A 22,763-nucleotide genomic window follows, 5' to 3' on the forward strand; every position below is an offset into this window, starting at 1 on the left:
CCGTATGATGACGTTCTGCTCGGCGCTATAGTCCCGCTTCCTCTGCTTGACGGGCCGAGCGTCCGACCAGACATGTAGCTCGTGTCGCGCGACGCTCGACGAGATTCATAGCAGCTCGTGCGTAGACCATGCGAAGACATCTAGGTTTTGTTGGAGACATCTGATCAGCTCCTTCTTCTGGCTTGCCTCCAGGTCAGAAGCTATGAACGTTGTGGCCTCCGGTCGATCTGGAAGAATCTGTACCTCCTCCTTTTCTTCATAAACAAAAGTAAGCGACCTCTTGATTATAGTGTTTACCTCGATACGGGGGGCTTTCCGAGCGGACCTCGCCTCTGCTCGCACCATCTCCACAAAGCAACGCCGTGCTGCCAACTGATCGCCTTTAACTTCTCCCACTTGGTCTTCCACGGGGAATTTAATCTTCTGGTGGAAAGTTGAGACGACTGTCCGAAACTCGTTAAGGGTCGGTCGGCCCAAAATGATGTTGTATGCAGAGGAAGCATCCACAACGATGAAGTTGGTAGTCCGTGTCCTCCTGAGTGGCTCTTCCTCGAGCGAAATGGCCAACTTAATCTGACCGACTGGCTGAACTTCGTTCCCCGTGAATCCGAACAAGGGCGTGGTTATCGGTAGTAGCTCTGCCCTATCGATTTGGAGCTGGTCTAACGCCTTCTTGAAGATTATGTTGACCGAACTCCCTGTGTCAATAAAGATGCGATGAATAGTGTAGTTTGCTATTACCGCTCGGATGATGAGGGTGTCATCGTGCGACACTTCGACTTCCTCGAGGTTGCCAGGCCCAAAGTTGATCGCCGGCCCGCTCGCCTTCTCTTGGCTGCATCCAACAGCATGTATTTCCAATCGTCGGGCATACGACTTGCGGTCTCGGTTGGAGTCCCCATTTGTTGGCCCACCGGCGATGATATTGATTTCCCCCCGAGCGGAATTACTTCTATTCTCTTCCTCCCGAGCAGATGGTCTGGCTTGCTCGTGGGAGACTCGAGGGTTGGCCCTTGGCTGGTGATGTTGCTGCTGATGATGGTGCCGCTCCGATGAACGCCGAACTATTCGCCGCTCAGCGTGTTGATGCTGAGTTCGCCTGTCCGGTGAAGGAAACCGGCGACGATAGCTCCTCGGCTGGGGCTGGCTGACCGGGGGGAGACTTCGACAGTCTCGAGTATTATGGGTGGCTGATTGATGGATTTTGCAAAACATGGGCGTCCATACCTTGCCCTTTTGTCGAGGCCGCTCGGCCGCAATGTGCTGAACGGCGGGTGATCTGAAATCTTGAGGTGGCCCCATCCCCTCGGCACGTGGCCCTTTTGGTGGTTGATGGTTGACATGAGTTCTCAATTCGACTTAGGATGGGGGCTCGCCCGTCGCTTCCTTCTTTTGGGCCGCTTGTGCTTCCTCGACGTTAATGTACTCGCTAGCTTTTTTCAGCATGTGGTTGTAGTCGCGAGGCAGCTTTCTGATGAGCAAGCGGAAGAAGCCCCCATCGACTAAGCCTTGTGTAAAAGCATGCATCATGGTCTCAGACGAGACCGTGGGGATGTCCATAGCTACTTGGTTGAAGCGCTGGATGTAGGCTCAGAGAGTTTCTTTCAGACCTTACGTCATGGAAAAGAGGCTGACGCTAGTCTTCTGATAGCGTCAGCTGCTGGCAAAGTGATGGAGGAATGACGTTCAGAAATTTCTGAAACTCTTAATTGATCCATCCGACAACCTCCGGAACCAGCGTTGAGCCAAGCCGGATAATGTAGTGAGGAAGACTCTTCATTTAACTCCGTCGGTGTATTGATGGAGAGTAACTGCGTTATCGAACTTATCGAGATGGTCGTCTGGATCAGTTATGCCATTATACTCCCCGATCGATATTGGAGCGTAATGCTTCGGGAGCGGGTCTCGTAAAATCACCTCAGAGAACTGGCGATTGACCCGCTCAGGAGATGACTCTGTACGCGGTGCCTTCCCCTTTCTGGCGTCTCGCACGGGCGCTTCATCGGACGATCCCTGGTTGGCTAGGGCCAGCTCCGATGGGGTCTGGAACAGTGCCCGATGAAATGGAATGGGGGCGGCCAGCGCGTCTCTCGGTGTGCCGGTCTGCCCTTTGTTCTGAGCCCACGTAGAATATTATTCCGGTCGGTCCTCCATGGCCGCTCGGCCTCTAGAGACTGAGGCGGCCTGTTGCGCTATCCTTTCTTCTTGGGCCTTCTGTTATTGCTCAACAGAGACTGTGGCTACAGTAGAATAGAAGAAAAATCATACCTCCGTCGAAGTTCGGGGGTCCTTATATAGGACCCCGAAGAGGCGCGTGCAGGCATGCACACTTCGCAAAGCATACCTTAAAATGACTGTGTCAGAAAAGCATGTCTGACACCATACCTCAATTGTCCGAGCATATCTCTGTCATGGCAGCGGAAACTTCCTCCATACGATTTTTGGTACGGCCCGACCGTCAACCATGCTGCTTGTCGGCGGCAGACGTCTCGAGAATGATATCACTAGCTGCCCCTTTTGCCCACTTCTAAGCCCTTTGTTTTTAACCGGGTCGGTCGGGCTGATCACTTGGCCTCCCGGACGCCCGGGTATACACGTGCCTCGGACCGGGTGAGCCGGCCGATCGGTCATATACTCGGATAGGGGCACTAGCTAGTCGTTCTGCCGTTAGGCATAGCAGCCCAGCTACTCGGCATAGCGGTTCCTCTATAAAAGAGCTGGTGAGCGTCGGAAGCTCGACCCGAGGTCGAGCTGTCTTCGTACCGGTCCGGGGTCTACCCAGGCCGGTCGGCCAAGAGATTCCTCCCTGCTTGGCCGAACCTTTGACTCTTTCGTACCATTGACCCCTTCCTCTGTGGGCCCCCGCTCCTTACCACCGGATCAGACTTAATATTTGTTATTTTGATGAGTGTCATGGCAAACAATTGTTGAATTTGATAAGATTTAGGTGTAGATTAAACATTCCCATGAGTAAGTAAAGTAAGCAATTAGGAGTGTAATCGAGCCGAGCTGAACTCTTAAATATTTGAGTTTAACTCATTTATAATCAAGCCGAGCTCGAGCTTTATTTAATGAATATATTCGTAGCTCACGAGCTTATTCGAGCTTTTGTTGAGTCTAAATGAACTTAATAAATATAAATTATAAATTTAAATATTTATTAAAAATTAAATTATATATTTAGAGAAAATTATAATATTCTTATTAAAATTTACAATTTAATTCTAATAAATAAAGTTATTATATTTATCTATATTTTTCATAAATAAAATATAAAATCTATAAATACAATATCAAAATAATTATTTTTCATTTGAAAATTGATTCATGAGCTTACTAACGAATATGTTCACGAGCTAGCGAGCCGAATGTTATAAAGCTTGAGCTTGGTTTGTTTATCTTAACGAGCCTCATTAAACAAGTTCAAATGAGCTTTTATCGAATCGAGTTTCAAATAGTTCATGAGCGGCTTGGTTTACTTACACCCCTACAAGTAATTGATGACTCAATTCTTTAACTTAATCTGACACTCTTAAGTTTTTATTTCATGACCTATTGACTTATAAGATGGTCCTCGAAATTACTTTCTCCTTTATATAATCTTATATAATTTGAGAGGTGGAGAAACTATTTTACAAAAAACTTTTATAATATTGATACGAGTTGTAACAAGTGGACTCAGGAGATGACATGACAGTCAAAGTCAAGGTGACGTAACAATCAAAGTCAATCGAGGAGAACACCTCCCGACTTGGTTCTGATTGGCTGCCCTGCGCTAAAACTCATTGAATTTGCCTGGTCAGATTTAAAATAGTGCGAAAAAAAGCTAACCAACCCGTAATCAGGTCGAACATAAGGGGTTCTATCACACCCCGGGGGAGTCCCTGCCGGAGGAAATTTCGGCAGCATCTCCCTTGTACGGGTGACAATCTGAAACTCTTTTACAACATAACCATACACGACCAACACGGCCGGAAACATACAATAAAATAAAAGTGACTACCACGCAGTATAATAGTAAATCCTAACCTAAGCAACAATAAGGAAATCATCTCCAATATCCTACTCAACTACACCCATAAAACTCAAATTTTATATCCTACTCAAATACACCCATAAAACTCAAATCACCAACATACATCCAAACCTACCTCTTCTGCTGTCCGAGCAGGCATGTATAAAAATATACCAGCTGAAAACTCATCGATAATAAAAGACCATACAAGATCCAAGTGCCAAAAAGATACATGTCTGGAAACATAGACGATAACATAATAAGAAAACCAAAGAAAAGATCTAAAACAAAAATCCTCGCAATCTGGAGGGGGAACTAGCGACTGGAAGTCCTCCGGACAGCCTCAACCTGAAATAATAATATCAACACGGTGAGTCAACTTCTCATCGGGTAACTACTGACATGCATAGTAAGAAATAACAACTAATAATAAATATGCGTACAGTCTCCTGGGTATATGTCATATGAAAAATGTAAAACTGTAAGGAGCAGGAGTATCTGTACTAACCAGGACTTGGGTATAGGGATAACAAGGCCGTCAGACCTAGAGTATCATAAATCCTGTATGCATGTCAAACAAATGCATCCACCAAATATGCAACATATAAAGTGTAGCAAACACAAGCAATAAATGGGGTCAGTGCATATGATGCAACATGTCCTGGTCACCCCTGACGCCAGTCAGCCGTCTCACACACGATGGTATGATCGAGTGGGTAGGGCTGTGACAACCATGATGCAAAATTATTATTTTTCATTTGAAAATTGATTCATGAGCTTACTAACGAATATGTTCACGAGCTAGCGAGCCGAATATTATAAATCTTGAGCTTGGTTTGTTTATCTTAACGAGCCTCATTAAACAAGTTCAAGTGAGCTTTTATCGAATCAAGTTTCAAATAGTTCATGAGCAGCTTGGTTTACTTACACCCCTACAAGTAATTGATGACTCAATTCTTTAACTTAATCTGACACTCTTAAGTTTTTATTTCATGACCTATTGACTTATAAGATGGTCCTCGAAATTACTTTCTCCTTTAGATAATCTTATATAATTTGAGAGGCGGAGAAATTATTTTACAAAAAACTTTTATAATATTGATACGAGTTGTAACAAGTGGACTCAGGAGATGACATGACAGTCAAAGTCAAGGTGATGTAACAATCAAAGTCAATCGAGGAGAACACCTCCCGACCTGGTTCTGATTGGCTGCCCAGCGCTAAAGCTCATTGAATTTGCCTGGTCAGATTTAAAATAGTGCGAAAATAGCTAACCAGCCCATAATCAGGTCAAACATAAGGGGTTCTATCACACCCCGGGGGAGTACCTGCTGGAGGAAATTTCGGCAACATCTCCCTTGTACGGGTGACAATCTGAAACTCTTTTACAACATAACCATACACGGCCAACACGGCCGGAAACATACAATAAAATAAAAGTGACTACCACGCAGTATAATAGTAAATCCTAACCTAAGCAACAATAAGGAAATCATCTCCAATATCCTACTCAACTACACCTATAAAACTCAAATTTTATATCCTACTCAAATACACCCATAAAACTCAAATCACCAACATACATCCAAACCTACCTCTTCTACTGTCTGGGCAGGCATGTAAAAAAATATACCAGCTGAAAACTCATCGATAATAAAAGACCATACAAGATCCAAGTGCCAAAAAGATACATGTCTGGAAACATAGACGATAACATAATAAGAAAACCAAAGAAAAGATCTAAAATAGAAATCCTCGCAATCTGGAGGGGGAACTAGCGACTGGAAATCCTCCGGACAGCCTCAACCTGAAATAATAATATCAACATGGTGAGTCAACTTCTCATCGGGTAACTACTGACATGCATAGTAAGAAATAACAACTAATAATAAATATGCGTACAGTCTCCTGGATATATATCATATGAAAAATGCAAAACTGTAAAGAGCAGGAGTTTCTGTACTAACCAGGATCTGGTAAAGGGATAACAAGGCCGTCAGATCAAGAGTATCATAAATCCTGTATGCATGTCAAACATATGCATCCACCAAATATGCAGCATATAAAGTGCAACAAACACAAGCAATAAATGCAGTCAGTGCATATGATGCAACATGTCCTGGTCACCCTGACGCCAGTCAGCTGTCTCATACTCGATGGTGAGACCGAGTGGGTAGGGCTGCGCCAACCATGCACTCTGCCATCACTGCTCCTGAGTGACCGAGTGGACGGGATGCTGTCGGAGTACACCTATCCTCCTTATCCCAAATCATAAGTGGGGAAGCTCAATGCTCTCATCTCCCTGAGACAATCCAGAGGAGGGATCACTGTCCTGCTACAACGCTGCGTCACACTACCCATGAGTGGACCAGCGGAGCCCTTGACAGAGGAACCTGCTGCAACTGTAACGCTGATAACTAGTATTTTGATGTATTATTTTGGCTCTTATACTTAGCGTTTTTACTCTCTCGTATACTTAATTCCGCATTTATATCATGTTTTATGAGTTGAGATATATTTGGAGCATTGATCTAATTTTTCCTATATTTTCTGATATTTTATCTAAAAGATACATCTTGTTTTGTAGGGGAGTAATTTGGGACGTTGATTGGGATCAAATAATCCAAGGGCTCATGTTATTCCAAGTTGAATCAAGAAGAATCCAATCAAACCCAATCCAAAAGCTTCAAATCAAACCCAATCACAAAGCCCAACTCATCCAATTTGAAGCCCAATTTGAGTCCTACCCTTAATGAACCGGATCTAAGTCAAACGGAACTTTTCCTTAAACACAAACCCGAAACCCATTAAGAAAATCCCTTTTCTCCTTCTCACCCGCACAGTAGCCCGGGACCCCTTCTCTTCTCGCGATTTCTCTTCCCTGCGGCAGCTAGGGCACGCAGCTCTCCCCACCGCCGGTTTTCTTTTCTTTCTCTCCGGCCGGCGGCCTTTATTCCTTTGCTTGCACTGCCGCCGGCCGGCCAACCACAGCCCACTTCTCCTTCTCAGTTTCCAGCGGCGACGGCAGTGAGCATAGTGGCGGCAGCAGCGAACTTCGGCGACGATTCCGGTCATTGATAACTATCATTTTATCATGATATTTTGATCCATATAGGCATACATTTTAATCTTCTCATATGTTAAAGTCATGTTTACACCATGTTTCATGAGTTAGAGCCATTTATGGACCTAATTGCAAATTATATCATATTTGTGTTATTTGATGCTAATATTTGGTTATATTCTTTGTAGGCATCAAGGGATCATGGATCCGAGGTTGACCAAACCAGATTGAACACGAATCCAAGCTTACATGAAGAGATCAAGCTCTGGAGTAATCTGGATCGTCCATTCTTATTAAGAGAGATCTAAGCCATCCATTGAAGATTTGGTCCATCCGAGCTAGGAGAGAGTAGATCAGGACCCTTGATGAAGATCTGAGTCTTTGGATCAGATTTAGATCAAATCTCACCGTTGGATTATACTCTGAGAAATCTCATCCGTCCATTCAGATCTCAGATCTGGTTTAAAAGGGAGAAGCTACAGCGCTTTTTCCTGGGTCAATTAGCGACAGTCTTCACATCAAAAACAGAGGAAGTGCGGTCCTTCTCCGGCGATTCCGATCCACTCCACCGTCGGCGAGCAAGTGAGGTCAAGGGCACTTCCCTTCCTTCGATGATCTTTCACAAGCAACCGGCGATGCCACTTCGATCATCTGATCTCAAACCCATGCCGCGACTTCGTGCGAGAAAGAAGAAGCAGAGAAGATGAAGGATTCTGTGGTTTCAGCCGATTCTTTTGTCTTCCGGCCGGCGATCTTCCTTTCTTGAAGTTCCGCAACCATATGAACTATCGAAAGTGTTTGATTCTTCCTTTTCTCTGATCTTGATCCATTTCCAGCTGAGTTACTTTGTTTGTCTTCAACGCCGAGTTCTTCATCTGATGTAGACCGAACCCAAGCTAGGGTTTCTCCAATTTGATTAGTGTGAATCCTCTAAATGATAGTTTCTTTATCTCTGTTTGAATATTAGTTTGTTGTAGTTGATCAATGCATAGTTGATTCAAATTCTCTTGCTATTGCTTTGAAACCTTCGGTTAAGAGTACTGTTCTTGATGTCTAAACAATTTAGGTTTGCTTAATGGTTGCAATAGGCTATTCTTGGTTATTATTTCTTTCAATGCAGTAGTTTAGATTAGTAGATTCTTTTCTTGTTACTTTCCATGAATTGAATTTGCAAATGTAGCATAAATTTTGGTTCTTATTTCTTCTATTTGTTCATAAGTCATTTCTTAAATCCCAATTTGTCTAGAAAACCCAAGCCAACAATAATTGATCCTAAGACTATCATCCTACTGTTTACATTCCTTGAGAGAGACGATCCGAGTCATCCTATACTGCATTAGTGTAGAAAGGAGTTCGGTGAAATTATTTGATACCCAAATCACGACAAAATCGGGCTTATCAAATTTGGCGCCGTTGCCGGGGAATGTAGCGGTGTTTGATACCTTAGGATTGTTTTTCTCTTATTACATAAAAATTTGAAAAAAAATTATTTCAATTGCTTTCATGTTCATATATCCATGTGTTTGATCTTATATGTTCCTATGTCTTCTGATCTTATCTGCTAGTGTTTCAGTGTAAGAGCAGGAAATTTCTTTGACCATGGATCCATTTTGTCAGTACTATCAGCCTCAGACTTGGTTCTATCAATCTGAACATCAGTACAATCCACCTGTGGATTATGCAAGTTTCAGGTATGAGGTTGCACAAGGACAAGTTGATGAGTCATATCCAGCATATCGAAGCCCACAGGGAGTTCAGAATGATTATATAGCTATGCGAAAAAGGATTCGTGGTATTCAACAATTCGAGGAGGAGACATTGCATGAATATTGGGAAAGATTCAAAGAACTTTGCTCTAGTTGTCCTCAACATCAAATCAATGATCAGATGCTTGTCCTACATTTTTATGATGGGTTGTCGCCGATTGATTTGTACATGGTGGATAAAGCTAGTGGAGGGCCCTTGATTGATAAGACTCCTGATGAAGCTATGAAACTTTTGGAAACCATGGCAGCCAATCCTCAGTAATTTAGAAATGGACAACCGGTTACCTTAAGAGTTGATGAGACCTTTCCTACAAATATTGAGGTGCTTGAGCAGAGGGATTGCAGTGTCTTTGACAAACCTGATCTTGATTTTATTATTTCACAGGACTCCTCTAATACTTCTTGTTGTGATGCTGTAGTTGTAAGAATTTCTGACTCTGCTGATACTGTTTTTGTAGATGTTGTTGATGATGCAGGTGCTGAAGTAGATGATGATGTAAGTGTAGGGGATTGCATATTGGAAGCAATACCCCAAGAATCACTTGAACCAGATGTTGATGATGAGAGTGTAGGGACTTATGCTGTGGAAGCAGAGCCCCAAGAATCACTTCCCTTAGATACACCACCTGAGCCAGAGTCTGAGCTATTATCTGATGAGGAGGAGGTCACAGTCACCATTTTAGAACCTCCAGGTACCTTCCAACATGACAAGGTTAGTCTTTCTTGTAATTCATTAGAAGATTTTATAAAGGTACCATTAATTGATTTTGTTGGATGTGATATATTTTTTGAACCATGTAATGTAAAAACTAATATTTTTCCATATTTGCAAGAGGTGTTGTCTTCCTTTGGCTTTGTAGGTCGCCGTAGGCTTCCAAAATGGTTGCTCCATCTAAACTGCCTCCGACCTCCAGGAAGAATTTTCAAAGGAAAAATGTTGGATGAAGTGGACTTGACTGCAACTACAATTATTCCACTTCCAACTTGGATTTTGCAGTTTAATCGACTCCAACCACCGGAAAGGACCATTCCAATACCGGCATGGATTCTACTCTTAAATCTTCTTCAACCGCCGGGAATAAAGGGGAGTTCGTTCCTTACTTTTCTTTTTGCTTTATATTTTTCATTAGTTTCATACTTTACATTTGCATTTTGCTTCCATATTTTGTACTTTGTCTAGTCTACATAGCATTTCATTTTGAATAAAATTCTCCATGAAATTGTTCTAGTAATACTTTTAAGATGGTAAAATTTCTTAAATTTGATCATCAATTTTAGGTCATTTGACATGATTGGATGCTTTACTTACATGATATTGGTTAGTGTGGTGGTGGATTCTATTTTGATTAGTTGAGCTTAATTGCATAAAAAAAAAAACCTAGAGAGGACCACCTCAAGCCTATACTCTATTAATTTCTTTTGTGTGACATGTACTCATGACAATTGAACTCTAGAACTTGCTTTGCTTCTTTTTGAAGCCACAATAGCATGTAGATGAAGGAATTTTTCATTCTCGTTCCCTTATTATTCTTCATTTCTTTCCTCGTAATTTTCTTTAAGCATTTTCATCTAACATTCTAACTTTTGATCACCTTTGCTTGTCATCCCTCTATTGAGAGTTTTGGTTGAATTGCTTGATGAGTTAGCTTGACCAAGATCGTGATAATGTTTTAAGTGTGGGGGAGGAATGAAATATGTATGAGGATGTTGGAGGTTTTGGGAGTGTATATCTGTAGAAATTATATAGAAATTGAATTACAGATTTTGAATTGTTCATTGAACTGAATTCTGAAATAAGGAATTTGAGCTGGAATTTTTGTGGATTCAAAGTTTTGAAGTTGAGATGCAACATATTAGTGGTTTTTCTCTACCATGACTTTGTGATTGAAAACATATCATGCCTAGGAACCTAATTTCTGAAATTGGAATCCTGAAATATTGAAGTATCAAGTTCCGGAGATCAACATCAGTTTTGGAATTTCATCAACTGTTAAGGAGTTGATTTCTCAGAAATTCATTTCTATGATCACTTAAGCTCTTCACTATGCTAATTGTTGTTGTTGTTCAAGTAAAGGAATTGATACAAATGCTAAGTTGAATTTGTATGCTGGAATGCAGAAATTGATGAAATCTGTTGCTGCTGTAATCTGAATTTCTGATTTCTGAAATACCCAATTCATGTGCCACATATAGCTGCAGAGAATTATAGATTGCTGAAGTTAACTTTACAAACATAGAGAAACAAATCTGGATTTGCTGAATGAGAGCCGGAATTACTGAAATTGCAGGGAATACAACTGAAGTAAAATTCTGGCAAACCAAAATTCAGATCTATAAGAAGAGAAATAGAGAAAGAATACAAAGTAGCAAGAGGTTGAAGCTGACTATTATTTCCTGGATTTTGAAATAACAAAGAAGCAGTAAACCAGGAAATGTAGATTCTGCAGAAATAGTTTGGCATTTCTGTGCCAATTTGAGGAAGAGGATAGAGATTGAATGCAAGAGCTGCAACTGATGAAACTGTGGATTGGTGAGTGAATTAGAGAAAAAAAATCTGCAGAAACTGCAATTCATTCACAGCAAAGATCATTTCTGAAAACTTGGTCTATTGCGTGCCAATTTCTATGACACTACTAAAGGAATAGCAAGTTGCTTTCAGTAAAAAAAAAAAAAGGCAGAGGATAAATGATGGTGCTGGTTTTAGATTTTGTTGCTGGAAATGAGTTATATTGAATCTGGAAATCAGTGTTACTGTATCTAAACAACTTGTTGTGGGTTCTGATCATTGAAGAATTAAGTGAAGCTCTAAACATCTCGAGAAGGAAGAGGGAGTAACCAAATGGTGTTTGCAATTGTCCAATTGCACTGCACTGTTTAGTGCTAATTTTGTGTGCTGATTCTGATCAGCAGCAATCTGAATTTGAAATTCTAACATTCCAGAGCCAAATGATACTCTCATCCTAGCTGGATTCTGTTTGATTTAAGCTGAAGCCACCTAAGAATCTGAATACTGAAACTTAGGCCTTAATTCTGAAAAAATTCTGGTTTTGAATTCTGAGTTCTGAAGCTAAATTGCAGAAATACCTTAAGATTTCAGGAACACTTCTGGAATTCAAAACTAGTTGCTGGAATTTTAGTTCAAAATTCAGCAGGAATATGGAAAGCTGCAGCTCCCAAAATACCAAGATTTTATCAAAGAGCTTCTGCATATCAAAGAGCTTCTGCATTTCCATATTCCATAGATCAGTTCCAGAAATCTTAAGTGTTGAGTTTCTGAAATTTCTGATTTCTGAAAACTTGTTGCTTCTGAAAACTTGAATTTCTGATTTCTTGAATTCTTAATCCAAATGCCAAGTGAAATCTGCAATGATCTGAGCTCAAAATGGAATTGAGGTTTTTGAATCAAATAGCTCGGTTATTTGAGTTTCAAAAGAATAATACCAGTCCAGTAAACCTGAAATATGCAGAAATGGAATTTGCGAGGACTGGAGTTTATATGGAATGAGAAAGATTTAGAATTGAAGAAGAATATAGCTAACAACACAATAGGAGTCATTCCAGAGATCAATTCAGTACATTTTGAGTCAGCAGATCAGAATCTTATTCTCTGGTTTTGACAGCTTTAATTCTTTTAGTTAGAGACTGAATGTGATGTTGCAGATTGGATTTGAGCTGTTGGATTCCTAGTGTAATTTGTACAAATTTCAACATTAAGAGGATCCTAGTCTTCTCAAGATTTGAAACCTGAAATGCTTTGATTGGGAATCCTAGAAATGTATTAACAGAGATGAGAGTAAACTTAATTTGCTGGAATCTGATTTGTGAAATCTGATAAATTCTGGAATTGTATAGCTAAAGTTTCTGATTTCCAGGAGCTCTAGATAGCTGAATTACTCTTATTGATTTTCCATTCACATGCTGGAGCAAAACCAAATTTGCTGAAAGAAATCAAAGGAAGAGTTGCTGCATGTGTGAAACTTATGAAGATCAGTGAGCAACTCAATTTATGTCTTCCACAATAACAAATGTTGTTTCTCTATTTCCAAGTGTGCATAATCAAAAGTTTTGGAATCTTATTGAATTCTGAATTATGAAGAGTGGAACATAATTCTGAACTGGAATGCAGCATTCTGGTGAGGAGCTGCAGAGGAAAAAAAAAGTGAAAGAACCTGCATAGAAATTCTTAGGACCTGGTTTATCCATTTGAGTTATTTTGTGGCATTTTTCATTGAATTCCCTGATCAGTGACAATCTCAAGTGAAGTCTTTATCATTTCCTTATCAATTGGTATTACAATATCTCCAATCTTCTCAAGATTAAAGACCTTAAAAAATCATGGATGTTGAGTTTGGGAACTCAAATATGAAACCAGAATTTCAAAAAAGCAACCTTAATTCTGGAATTTCTGTTTGGTATGATTCCTGGAGTTTGAATTCAGAAATTGTAAAAGAAAATAGCCCCATCTCAAATACTTCCTAGTTGACTCATGGTAGTTTTTTTTAACCTAGTGTGCTTCCTTTACGTGAGAAGGTACCAGGTCCCATTTCCTCCCTAGTGGATGTGCATTTGATTCCTGATACTGCCTTTGTAACAGTAGTGGCCTCTGATTCTTTCTGATTTGGAAGTGCAGATGTACTCTCTTTACCTAAAAACTGGAAATTTGCTTGAGAGAGACTTAAGGTGAGTTCCTGCTGAGCTGTGCTGGTTCTAAATGCTGGAATGCAGCATATTCTGTTTATCAAGGACTTAACTTGATTTTTGCAACTCCATGAAATTTCAATTTATGAAACTGATCTTTATACAGCTGATGCTTAAGAATTTACATGGCTGGAATCTGATCTCAGAAGATACAATTGAATTAAATGGTTGTTTCCATTATAATGTGAGAGCAAAAATTAGTAGAGATGAGTTCAATTGAATGCCAACAAAGTGTGGAATTGATAGAACTTTGCAGAATTTGCAGGAACATTCTTGGATTCAGCTAGTAGTTGTTGTAGTTGATGATGAGAAAGTTTGAGTGCTTCACATCAGTGCAATCTTTGTCCGAGACGGATAATATTTTAAGTGTGGGGGGATGCATGAGCTCTTTTTCATAAGGTTTGGAATTTAAAAAAAAAACAACAAAAGAAGTAATGAAGAGTATCAAGTTGTGGAGATAGAGTATCAAAATTTTTGAATAGTATCAAATTGAAGAAGAGTTTGGCTTGGTCTTTTGTATTGATAAAAACAAATGGTATTCATTTCTTTTTACATCAAATGGGTCAACTCATCAAGTAAATTCCTTCCATACTCTCATTCTCTCCATTGATGCTTTTTTCTTTTGCCAAGTTCATTCACTTTAATTGTTTTTCTTGCTTTCATTTTAATTCTTCATGATTAAATTCCTTTTGATTCATGTATGCCATGTCTATAGTGGTGGAGAATTAGAAAATAAGCAAGCTTATGGTAGTGAAATGTTGTGAGTTGCATTGAGTGAACTCTACTTATATGCAATTTTGAGTGTGAGGACTAGAATAGGTTAATACCTTGTGAGATTGCAACTTGCTTAATTTTTCAATTGGAATGAAATTACCATACTTACTGATTATTGTTTGGATTGAATTCATGATTGTTTGTGATCTTTAGATGGTCTTAGTTAAATTTCTTTTATTATCTTTTAGGTATTGCTAGGAAAATGTTAGGGAGATGAATTCTAGTTGTTTCTTTGTTTTGTTTGTTTGCCCGGGACGTGCAAGAATAAGTGTGGGGGAATTTGATAACTATCATTTTATCATGATATTTTGATCCATATAGGCATACATTTTAATCTTCTCATATGTTAAAGTCATGTTTACACCATGTTTCATGAGTTAGAGCCATTTATGGACCTAATTGCAAATTATATCATATTTGTGTTATTTGATGCTAATATTTGGTTATATTCTTTGTAGGCATCAAGGGATCATGGATCCGAGGTTGACCAAACCAGATTGAACACGAATCCAAGCTTACATGAAGAGATCAAGCTCTGGAGTAATCTGGATCGTCCATTCTTATTAAGAGAGATCTAAGCCATCCATTGAAGATTTGGTCCATCCGAGCTAGGAGAGAGTAGATCAGGACCCTTGATGAAGATCTGAGTCTTTGGATCAGATTTAGATCAAATCTCACCGTTGGATTATACTCTGAGAAATCTCATCCGTCCATTCAGATCTCAGATCTGGTTTAAAAGGGAGAAGCTACAACGCTTTTTCCTGGGTCAATTAGCGACAGTCTTCACATCAAAAACAGAGGAAGCGCGGTCCTTCTCCGGCGATTCCGATCCACTCCACCGCCGGCGAGCAAGTGAGGTCAAGGGCACTTCCCTTCCTTCGGTGATCTTTCACAAGCAACCGGCGATGCCACTTCGATCATCTAATCTCAAACCCATGCCGCGACTTCGTGCGAGAAAGAAGAAGCAGAGAAGATGAAGGATTCTGTGGTTTCAGCCGATTCTTTTGTCTTCCGGCCGGCGATCTTCCTTTCCTGAAGTTCCGCAACCATCTGAACTATCGAAAGTGTTTGATTCTTCCTTTTCTCTGATCTTGATCCATTTCCAGCTGAGTTACTTTGTTTGTCTTCAACGCCGAGTTCTTCATCTGATGTAGACCGAACCCAAGCTAGGGTTTCTCCAATTTGATTAGTGTGAATCCTCTAAATGATAGTTTCTTTATCTCTGTTTGAATATTAGTTTGTTGTAGTTGATCAATGCATAGTTGATTCAAATTCTCTTGCTATTGCTTTGAAACCTTCGGTTAAGAGTACTGTTCTTGATGTCTAAACAATTTAGGTTTGCTTAATGGTTGCAATAGGCTATTCTTGGTTATTATTTCTTTCAATGAGTAGTTTAGATTAGTAGATTCTTTTCTTGTTACTTTCCATGAATTGAATTTGCAAATGTAGCATAAATTTTGGTTCTTATTTCTTCTATTTGTTCATAAGTCATTTCTTAAATCCCAATTTGTCTAGAAAACCCAAGCCAACAATAATTGATCCTAAGACTATCATCCTACTATTTACATTCCTTGAGAGAGACGATCCGAGTCATCCTATACTACATTAGTGTAGAAAGGAGTTCGGTGAAATTATTTGATACCCAAATCACGACAAAATCGGGCTTATCAGTCATCCACCTCACCGGAGGGGTTCTCCGGTGAGATCCTTCACCTTCCGACTTCTCTGGCTTTCTGGGGTTCGGACGGGCAGAGGAAGAAGAAGGCGGCAGATTATAGGGAGGTCCGGCAGTCCAGATTTTCCAGCAACTTCCAGCGAGGGGGTTCCTCGGTGAAGATTGCATTCATCTACGTCGGTGATGAAGCTAGCAGCAAGTCCATCAGAGTGCTACTGTTCACTGGTTCTTGGGGGTTCCGGAGCCGGGTCCTTGTGTGACGGCAAGGGTAGTCATTGGTAATCGGAAGCGAAGTGTGAATTGTGGTTGGATTAGTTTAGTTTTCTTAGTTTAATTCTGCATTGTGTTAATTTACTTGTGTTGGAGTTTGTTTCATTGAATATTTGTATTGAACTAGATTTCCATGTTTAAATTGCACTTACTATGCTTGATTAGTTTCACGCACACAAAGTGTTCGATGAAATGCTTCAACCAATAGTTAGGTTCAATTTAATACATTTTAGTTTATTGAATTCTTGCTTTGTCTTGTACTTTCAATTTCGTTAGGTTCTAGCTTTGATTTAATGCAATTAGGCTAGATTAGTTTAGACTTTCATTACATGCTTTAGGTTTCATTGCATTCTTAGTTTCGTTAATACTTTACTTTATGTTATGCCCATTGATAGATAATCTTGTATCGTAGTGTGACAATGCGATGTAGGAAAATCGTCAATGGTTAGATAGGGATTTCTTTACTTGCAATGTCTTTTATTCATTAGGGTTAGTTTCATTACTTGTATTGTCTTTCATTATTTAGGTTAGATTTTATTTGATGCTTCGCTATTTCATTCCCTAGATTAATCGTGTTGATAATTAACCCATAGCGTAGAGTGACAATGCGTTGTGGATTAATTATTTGCACCTAGTTAGATTTCGTTCCACATTAGAGTAATTTCTTACTTGTCTTGCTTTTAATTTGTTAAATTTAGAATTAAAATCCAAAACCCCAATTCTATATTGAAAACCCCAAAAAATAGAAATAACATTCGATCCTAAGTTTACCATCCTATCGATACTTTCGTTGGCGGACGACCCGAGTCATTCCTATGCTACATTAGTGTAGGAGGAGTTTGGTATTCATCATTTGATGCCCAATTCGCGACAAAATTGGGCGTTATCAAATTGGCGCCGTTGCCGGGGAAAAGTAGCGGTATTTGGTAATCTTAGGATTGTTTCTTCTCTTTTCTTGTTTCTATTTTTTTTGTGGTTGCAAAAAAAATTCAAAAACATTGTTAGGGGTTTAATTATTTTATCTCTTGTATGCACGCATTTTATCTTGTATATTTTCCTGTGTCTTTTGATGGTATTTGCATGAGTGTTTCAGGTAAGACCAGGAAATATCTTATGTGATCTTAGCAGTTTCAGAGTTTCAGTGTGTTCAAGATTTTAGACTTGATGAGTACCATGGAGAAGGACACTAAAAAGACTCTCAGAGAGCTTTGGTCACCAGATTTGTCAGTTGATTCATTCTGCATTCATTATTCTGATTTAGAGGCAGACTTCGAGTTATGGAAAATTGTTCATTTATTACCGAAGTTTCATGGACTTTCTGGTGAAAATCCCAACAGACATCTGCATGATTTGGAGATGATTTGTTCTTCATGGAGCCCACATGACATATCCGAAGAAGATGTTAGACTTAGAGCATTTCCATTTTCAGTTGCAGATTCAGCAAAAGATTGGCTGTATTGTCTCCCACCCAATTCAATTTCCAGTTGGACCGAGATGAATAAATTATTTTTGGCAAGGTTCTTTCCTGCTTCTAGGATTGCAGCTATTCGGAGGAGTATTTGTAGAATCCAACAATTCACAGGAGAACCGTTTCAAGATTATTGGGATAGATTTAAAAGGCTTGTTGCTAGTTGCCCTCAGCACCAGATAAGCGATCAGCTACTGATTGTATACTTCTATGAGGGATTGCTTCCCATGGACAGAAGTATGGTTGATGTAGCTAGTGGAGGGGCTCTAGTTAACAAGACATCTACTCAGGCCAGAGAACTTATTGAGAGTATGACTGCAAATTATCAGCAGTATGGGACTAGACCGATGATTACCGAAGATGTTAATTCATTTGCCAGTGTATTCCCAACCAAAACCCAGTATCACCAGCTTGATCCTCAATCTTATCAGACTCATCAGCAGGACAGGTATAATTTAATTGAAGGATTCAGGTATGGGAATACACAACAAGGGACTTCTGAGTGGTCCCAACATTATCAGTCATATCTTCAGCATCAGCTTGAGCAGCATTTTAGGGAGCAATTACAAAAATTATGTCAACATCAAGAAACACAATTCCAGCCAAGAACACATTCATCGACACAGTTACAGTTGCATTTAGATCAATCTACTGCATCAATTCCTGAGAAGATGGATTGTAGAGTTTGTGATATTCCTGACTTTTATTCTGCTTCTCTGCATGATTCTTCTAGTTTTTTACATTCTGATGTTGTAATTGATTCTGATATTGTTGTTGTTGATGATATTGTTCCAGATAGTCTTGATGTTGCAGGTATAGGAGATGATGATGGAAGTGTAGGGGAAACTCAAGAATCGCTTCCTTCAATTATTCTACCACCAGTTGAGCTTTTTATTGTACCTAGTGACGATGGAAGTGTAGGGGAAACCCAAGAATCACTTCCATTGATTGAACCTGATCCAGAGCCAGTACCTTTACCTGATCGAGATGATGTCACATTCACTATTCTAGAGCCTCCAGGTACCTTTCAGGATGGTAAGATTGATATTTCTTCTGAATCTTTAGCAAAGTCCATGGAGGTAATTCATTTTGATTGCAGTAGATGTGACATATCTTTTGATTCATGCTCTGTTACTTTTGATATTGTTTCTGATACATCTCACACAGCATGCGTGTAGGGATTGCATCCTTTTCTTTTTAGTGTGCAGGATTTCTACAGATATTTTATTTGCAGTCTATCACGCAAGGATGCATTCTATCATTTGAAGAAAGCTCTAACAGTTTATGCAATAATGAAGCTTCTGGAGTGGACACTCCAACTGAACCGTCTTCGGCCACCGGAGAAAATTTATGAGGAGTCAAAGGTGGAGGGAGCGATCTTCACTTCACCTACATTCATTCCACTTCCAGAATGGCTTCTGGAACTGAATCGACTCCGACCACCAGAATTTCAGGGGAGTCTGTTCCATCTCATTTCTTCTTTTCCTTTCTGCTTGTATATATTTGTTTGCGTTATTTTCTTTTGCTTGATAGTTCATTTTTAGTTTATCTAGTCAGGGTTTTCATAATAAATTCCCTATGCACTCTTTTTATCATCTTAGAAATTGTGAAAGTTAGTTAAATTTGATTGTCAAATTTGATGATTTATTGTCATGATTGAATTCTTGAATTACTTGTGATTACAACTTGATAATGGATTTCATGTTGGTAGATTGAGATGATAATTTTTGATATACCTAGTGAGGACATTTTTTAGCCTATTATTCCTATTGATGTGTGATGCACTTGTGGTTAATGCTACTCTAGAACTTGCTTAATTCTTTCAAGACCACATTATCATAGGTTTGCATGATTTTTATGAAGGCTATCTCACTTTCTTTTATCCATGCCTTTTGTTATCACATGCTTCTTGAATAAATTCATATCATTCGTCATTTTATTCTTTTCTTCCTTCCATTTATTTCCCCCATTTACTTCCTTTTATTCTTTTTTGGGATGTGGATATTTTGGATGTTACATGATGAGTATTTTGCCCGGGACGGTCAAAAGTTTAAGTGTGGGGGAGAGAAATAGCTTAGTAGAATTTAAGAGAGGCATAGGTGAACCATGCTTGATCACCATAGGTAAATCATGCTTTGTATCTTTTATTGAGCTATTGATGATGTTGTATAATGTTACACAACATGTTGAAAAAAAAATGAAAAAAAAAAAGAAAAAAAGAAAAAAAAACAAATCAGAAAAAAATAAGAAAAAAATCAGAAGTGAAAAAAGAAATGAAAAAAAAAAGTGAAAAGAAAAAAGGAAAAAAAATTGAAAAAAAAAAAAGCTTTAACATGTTGTGCCCTTTTGTATTTGTGTGTGGTAGAGCTTTTTAGACTATGTAATATTCCATTATGTCCATGTCTTCCACTATAATCTTGCTTTATCTTCTTCACTTCTTCTCTTATACTATCATTTGCTTGATCCATGTTTCCCTTATATTTCAAATAATGTCTTCATTATTTTATTGTGCACTCTTATGTATATAGTGGTGGAGATTAGAAGCAAAGCAAGCATATGGTAGTGCATAAATCATAAGTAGCTTGAGTGAGCTCCACTATTGCATTTATATGAGAAGAGAGCCACCATCACTTACCTTGTGAGGTTATTTTTGTTATCATTCTCAATTTATTAATTGTGGATTGAAATTATCATGCTTGTTAATTAGTGTATGAATTGAATTCATGATTGCTTTGATCATTTGAATTTGACAATCTTAGATAATTTCCTTTCACTATTTTCTATATATGGTTGAGAATTGCTAGGGAATGCATCTTAGTTATTTTCTTGTTTTATTTACTTGCTCGAGACGAGCAAGAATAAGTGTGGGGGAGTTGATAACTAGTATTTTGATGTATTATTTTGGCTCTTATACTTAGCGTTTTTACTCTTTCGTATACTTAATTCCGCATTTATATCATGTTTTATGAGTTGAGATATATTTGGAGCATTGATCTAATTTTTCCTATATTTTCTGATATTTTATCTAAAAGATACATCTTGTTTTGTAGGGGAGTAATTTGGGACATTGATTGGGATCAAATAATCCAAGGGCTCATGTTATTACAAGTTGAATCAAGAAAAATCCAATCAAACCCAATCCAAAAGCTTCAAATCAAACCCAATCACAAAGCCCAACTCATCCAATTTGAAGCCCAATTTGAGTCCTACCCTTAATGAACCGGATCTAAGTCAAACGGATCTTTTCCTTAAACCCAAACCCGAAACCCATTAAGAAAATCCCTTTTCTCCTTCTCACCCGCACAGTAGCCCGGGACCCCTTCTCTTCTCGCGATTTATCTTCCCTGCGGCAGCTAGGGCACGCAGCTCTCCCCACCGCCGGTTTTCTTTTCTTTCTCTCCGGCCGGCGGCCTTTATTCCTTTGCTTGCACTGCCGCCGGCCGGCCAACCACAGCCCACTTCTCCTTCTCAGTTTCCAGCGGCGACGGCAGTGAGCATAGTGGCGGCAGCAGCGAACTTCGGCGACGATTCCGGTCATCCACCTCACCGGAGGGGTTCTCCGGTGAGATCCTTCACCTTCCGACTTCTCTGGCTTTCTGGGGTTCGGACGGGCAGAGGAAGAAGAAGGCGGCAGATTATAGGGAGGTCCGGCAGTCCAGATTTTCCAGCAACTTCCAGCGAGGGGGTTCCTCGGTGAAGATTGCATTCATCTACGTCGGTGATGAAGCTAGCAGCAAGTCCATCAGAGTGCTACTGTTCACTGGTTCTTGGGGGTTCCGGAGCCGGGTCCTTGTGTGACGGCAAGGGTAGTCATTGGTAATCGGAAGCGAAGTGTGAATTGTGGTTGGATTAGTTTAGTTTTCTTAGTTTAATTCTGCATTGTGTTAATTTACTTGTGTTGGAGTTTGTTTCATTGAATATTTGTATTGAACTAGATTTCCATGTTTAAATTGCACTTACTATGCTTGATTAGTTTCACGCACACAAAGCGTTCGATGAAATGCTTCAACCAATAGTTAGGTTCAATTTAATACATTTTAGTTTATTGAATTCTTGCTTTGTCTTGTACTTTCAATTTCGTTAGGTTCTAGCTTTGATTTAATGCAATTAGGCTAGATTAGTTTAGACTTTCATTACATGTTTTAGGTTTCATTGCATTCTTAGTTTCGTTAATACTTTACTTTATGTTATGCCCATTGATAGATAATCTTGTATCGTAGAGTGACAATGCGATGTAGGAAAATCGTCAATGGTTAGATAGGGATTTCTTTACTTGCAATGTCTTTTATTCATTAGGGTTAGTTTCATTACTTGTATTGTCTTTCATTATTTAGGTTAGATTTTATTTGATGCTTCGCTATTTCATTCCCTAGATTAATCGTGTTGATAATTAACCCATAGTGTAGAGTGACAATGCGTTGTGGATTAATTATTTGCACCTAGTTAGATTTCGTTCCACATTAGAGTAATTTCTTACTTGTCTTGCTTTTAATTTGTTAAATTTAGAATTAAAATCCAAAACCCCAATTCTATATTGAAAACCCCAAAAAAATAGAAATAACATTCGATCCTAAGTTTACCATCCTATCGATACTTTCGTTGGCGGACGACCCGAGTCATTCCTATGCTACATTAGTGTAGGAGGGGTTTGGTATTCATCATTTGATGCCCAATTCGCGACAAAATTGGGCGTTATCAAACGCCCGCCCTTCTACTAACCTTATCTTACAGGAAAGACATTATCCTTTTCTGTATATTATAAATTTCGGCATTCCTACCTATTACATCCTGCTCAGTCCATAGATATATTCTAAGTTGTTACGATTGGAAGGACATGACTTGGAGCCAAGCAGAGCTGAAGGCGAGTACAAAGCTTCTAATGAGTCTGGTTCGCGTGGCCCTGACAGGTAGTGTACTCCAGGCTGGCGTAGGGGCACGATTGTGTGAGGGTCACACGATCATGACCCTTGGAAGTAGAGAAGAGGGGTACGACCGTGTGAACCCACACGACCGTGTAGCTTTGACCGAGAGGA

General features: G+C 39.4%; 1 protein-coding gene across 1 annotated transcript; it reads left to right on the plus strand.

Moving 5' to 3' along the window:
* The first annotated feature begins 974 nt into the window (after positions 1–974).
* LOC122010835 lies at positions 975–21,712 on the plus strand. Its single transcript, XM_042567309.1, has 3 exons — positions 975–1,106; positions 6,910–7,001; positions 21,180–21,712. The coding sequence occupies exons 1-3, from the start codon at positions 975–977 to the stop codon at positions 21,526–21,528; spliced, it is 573 nt and encodes a 190-aa protein (XP_042423243.1). The 3' UTR covers positions 21,529–21,712.
* Positions 21,713–22,763: the final 1,051 nt, after the last annotated feature.

This window comes from Zingiber officinale, chromosome 8A (assembly GCF_018446385.1).
Source record: "Zingiber officinale cultivar Zhangliang chromosome 8A, Zo_v1.1, whole genome shotgun sequence".
Lineage (NCBI taxonomy): Eukaryota > Viridiplantae > Streptophyta > Magnoliopsida > Zingiberales > Zingiberaceae > Zingiber > Zingiber officinale.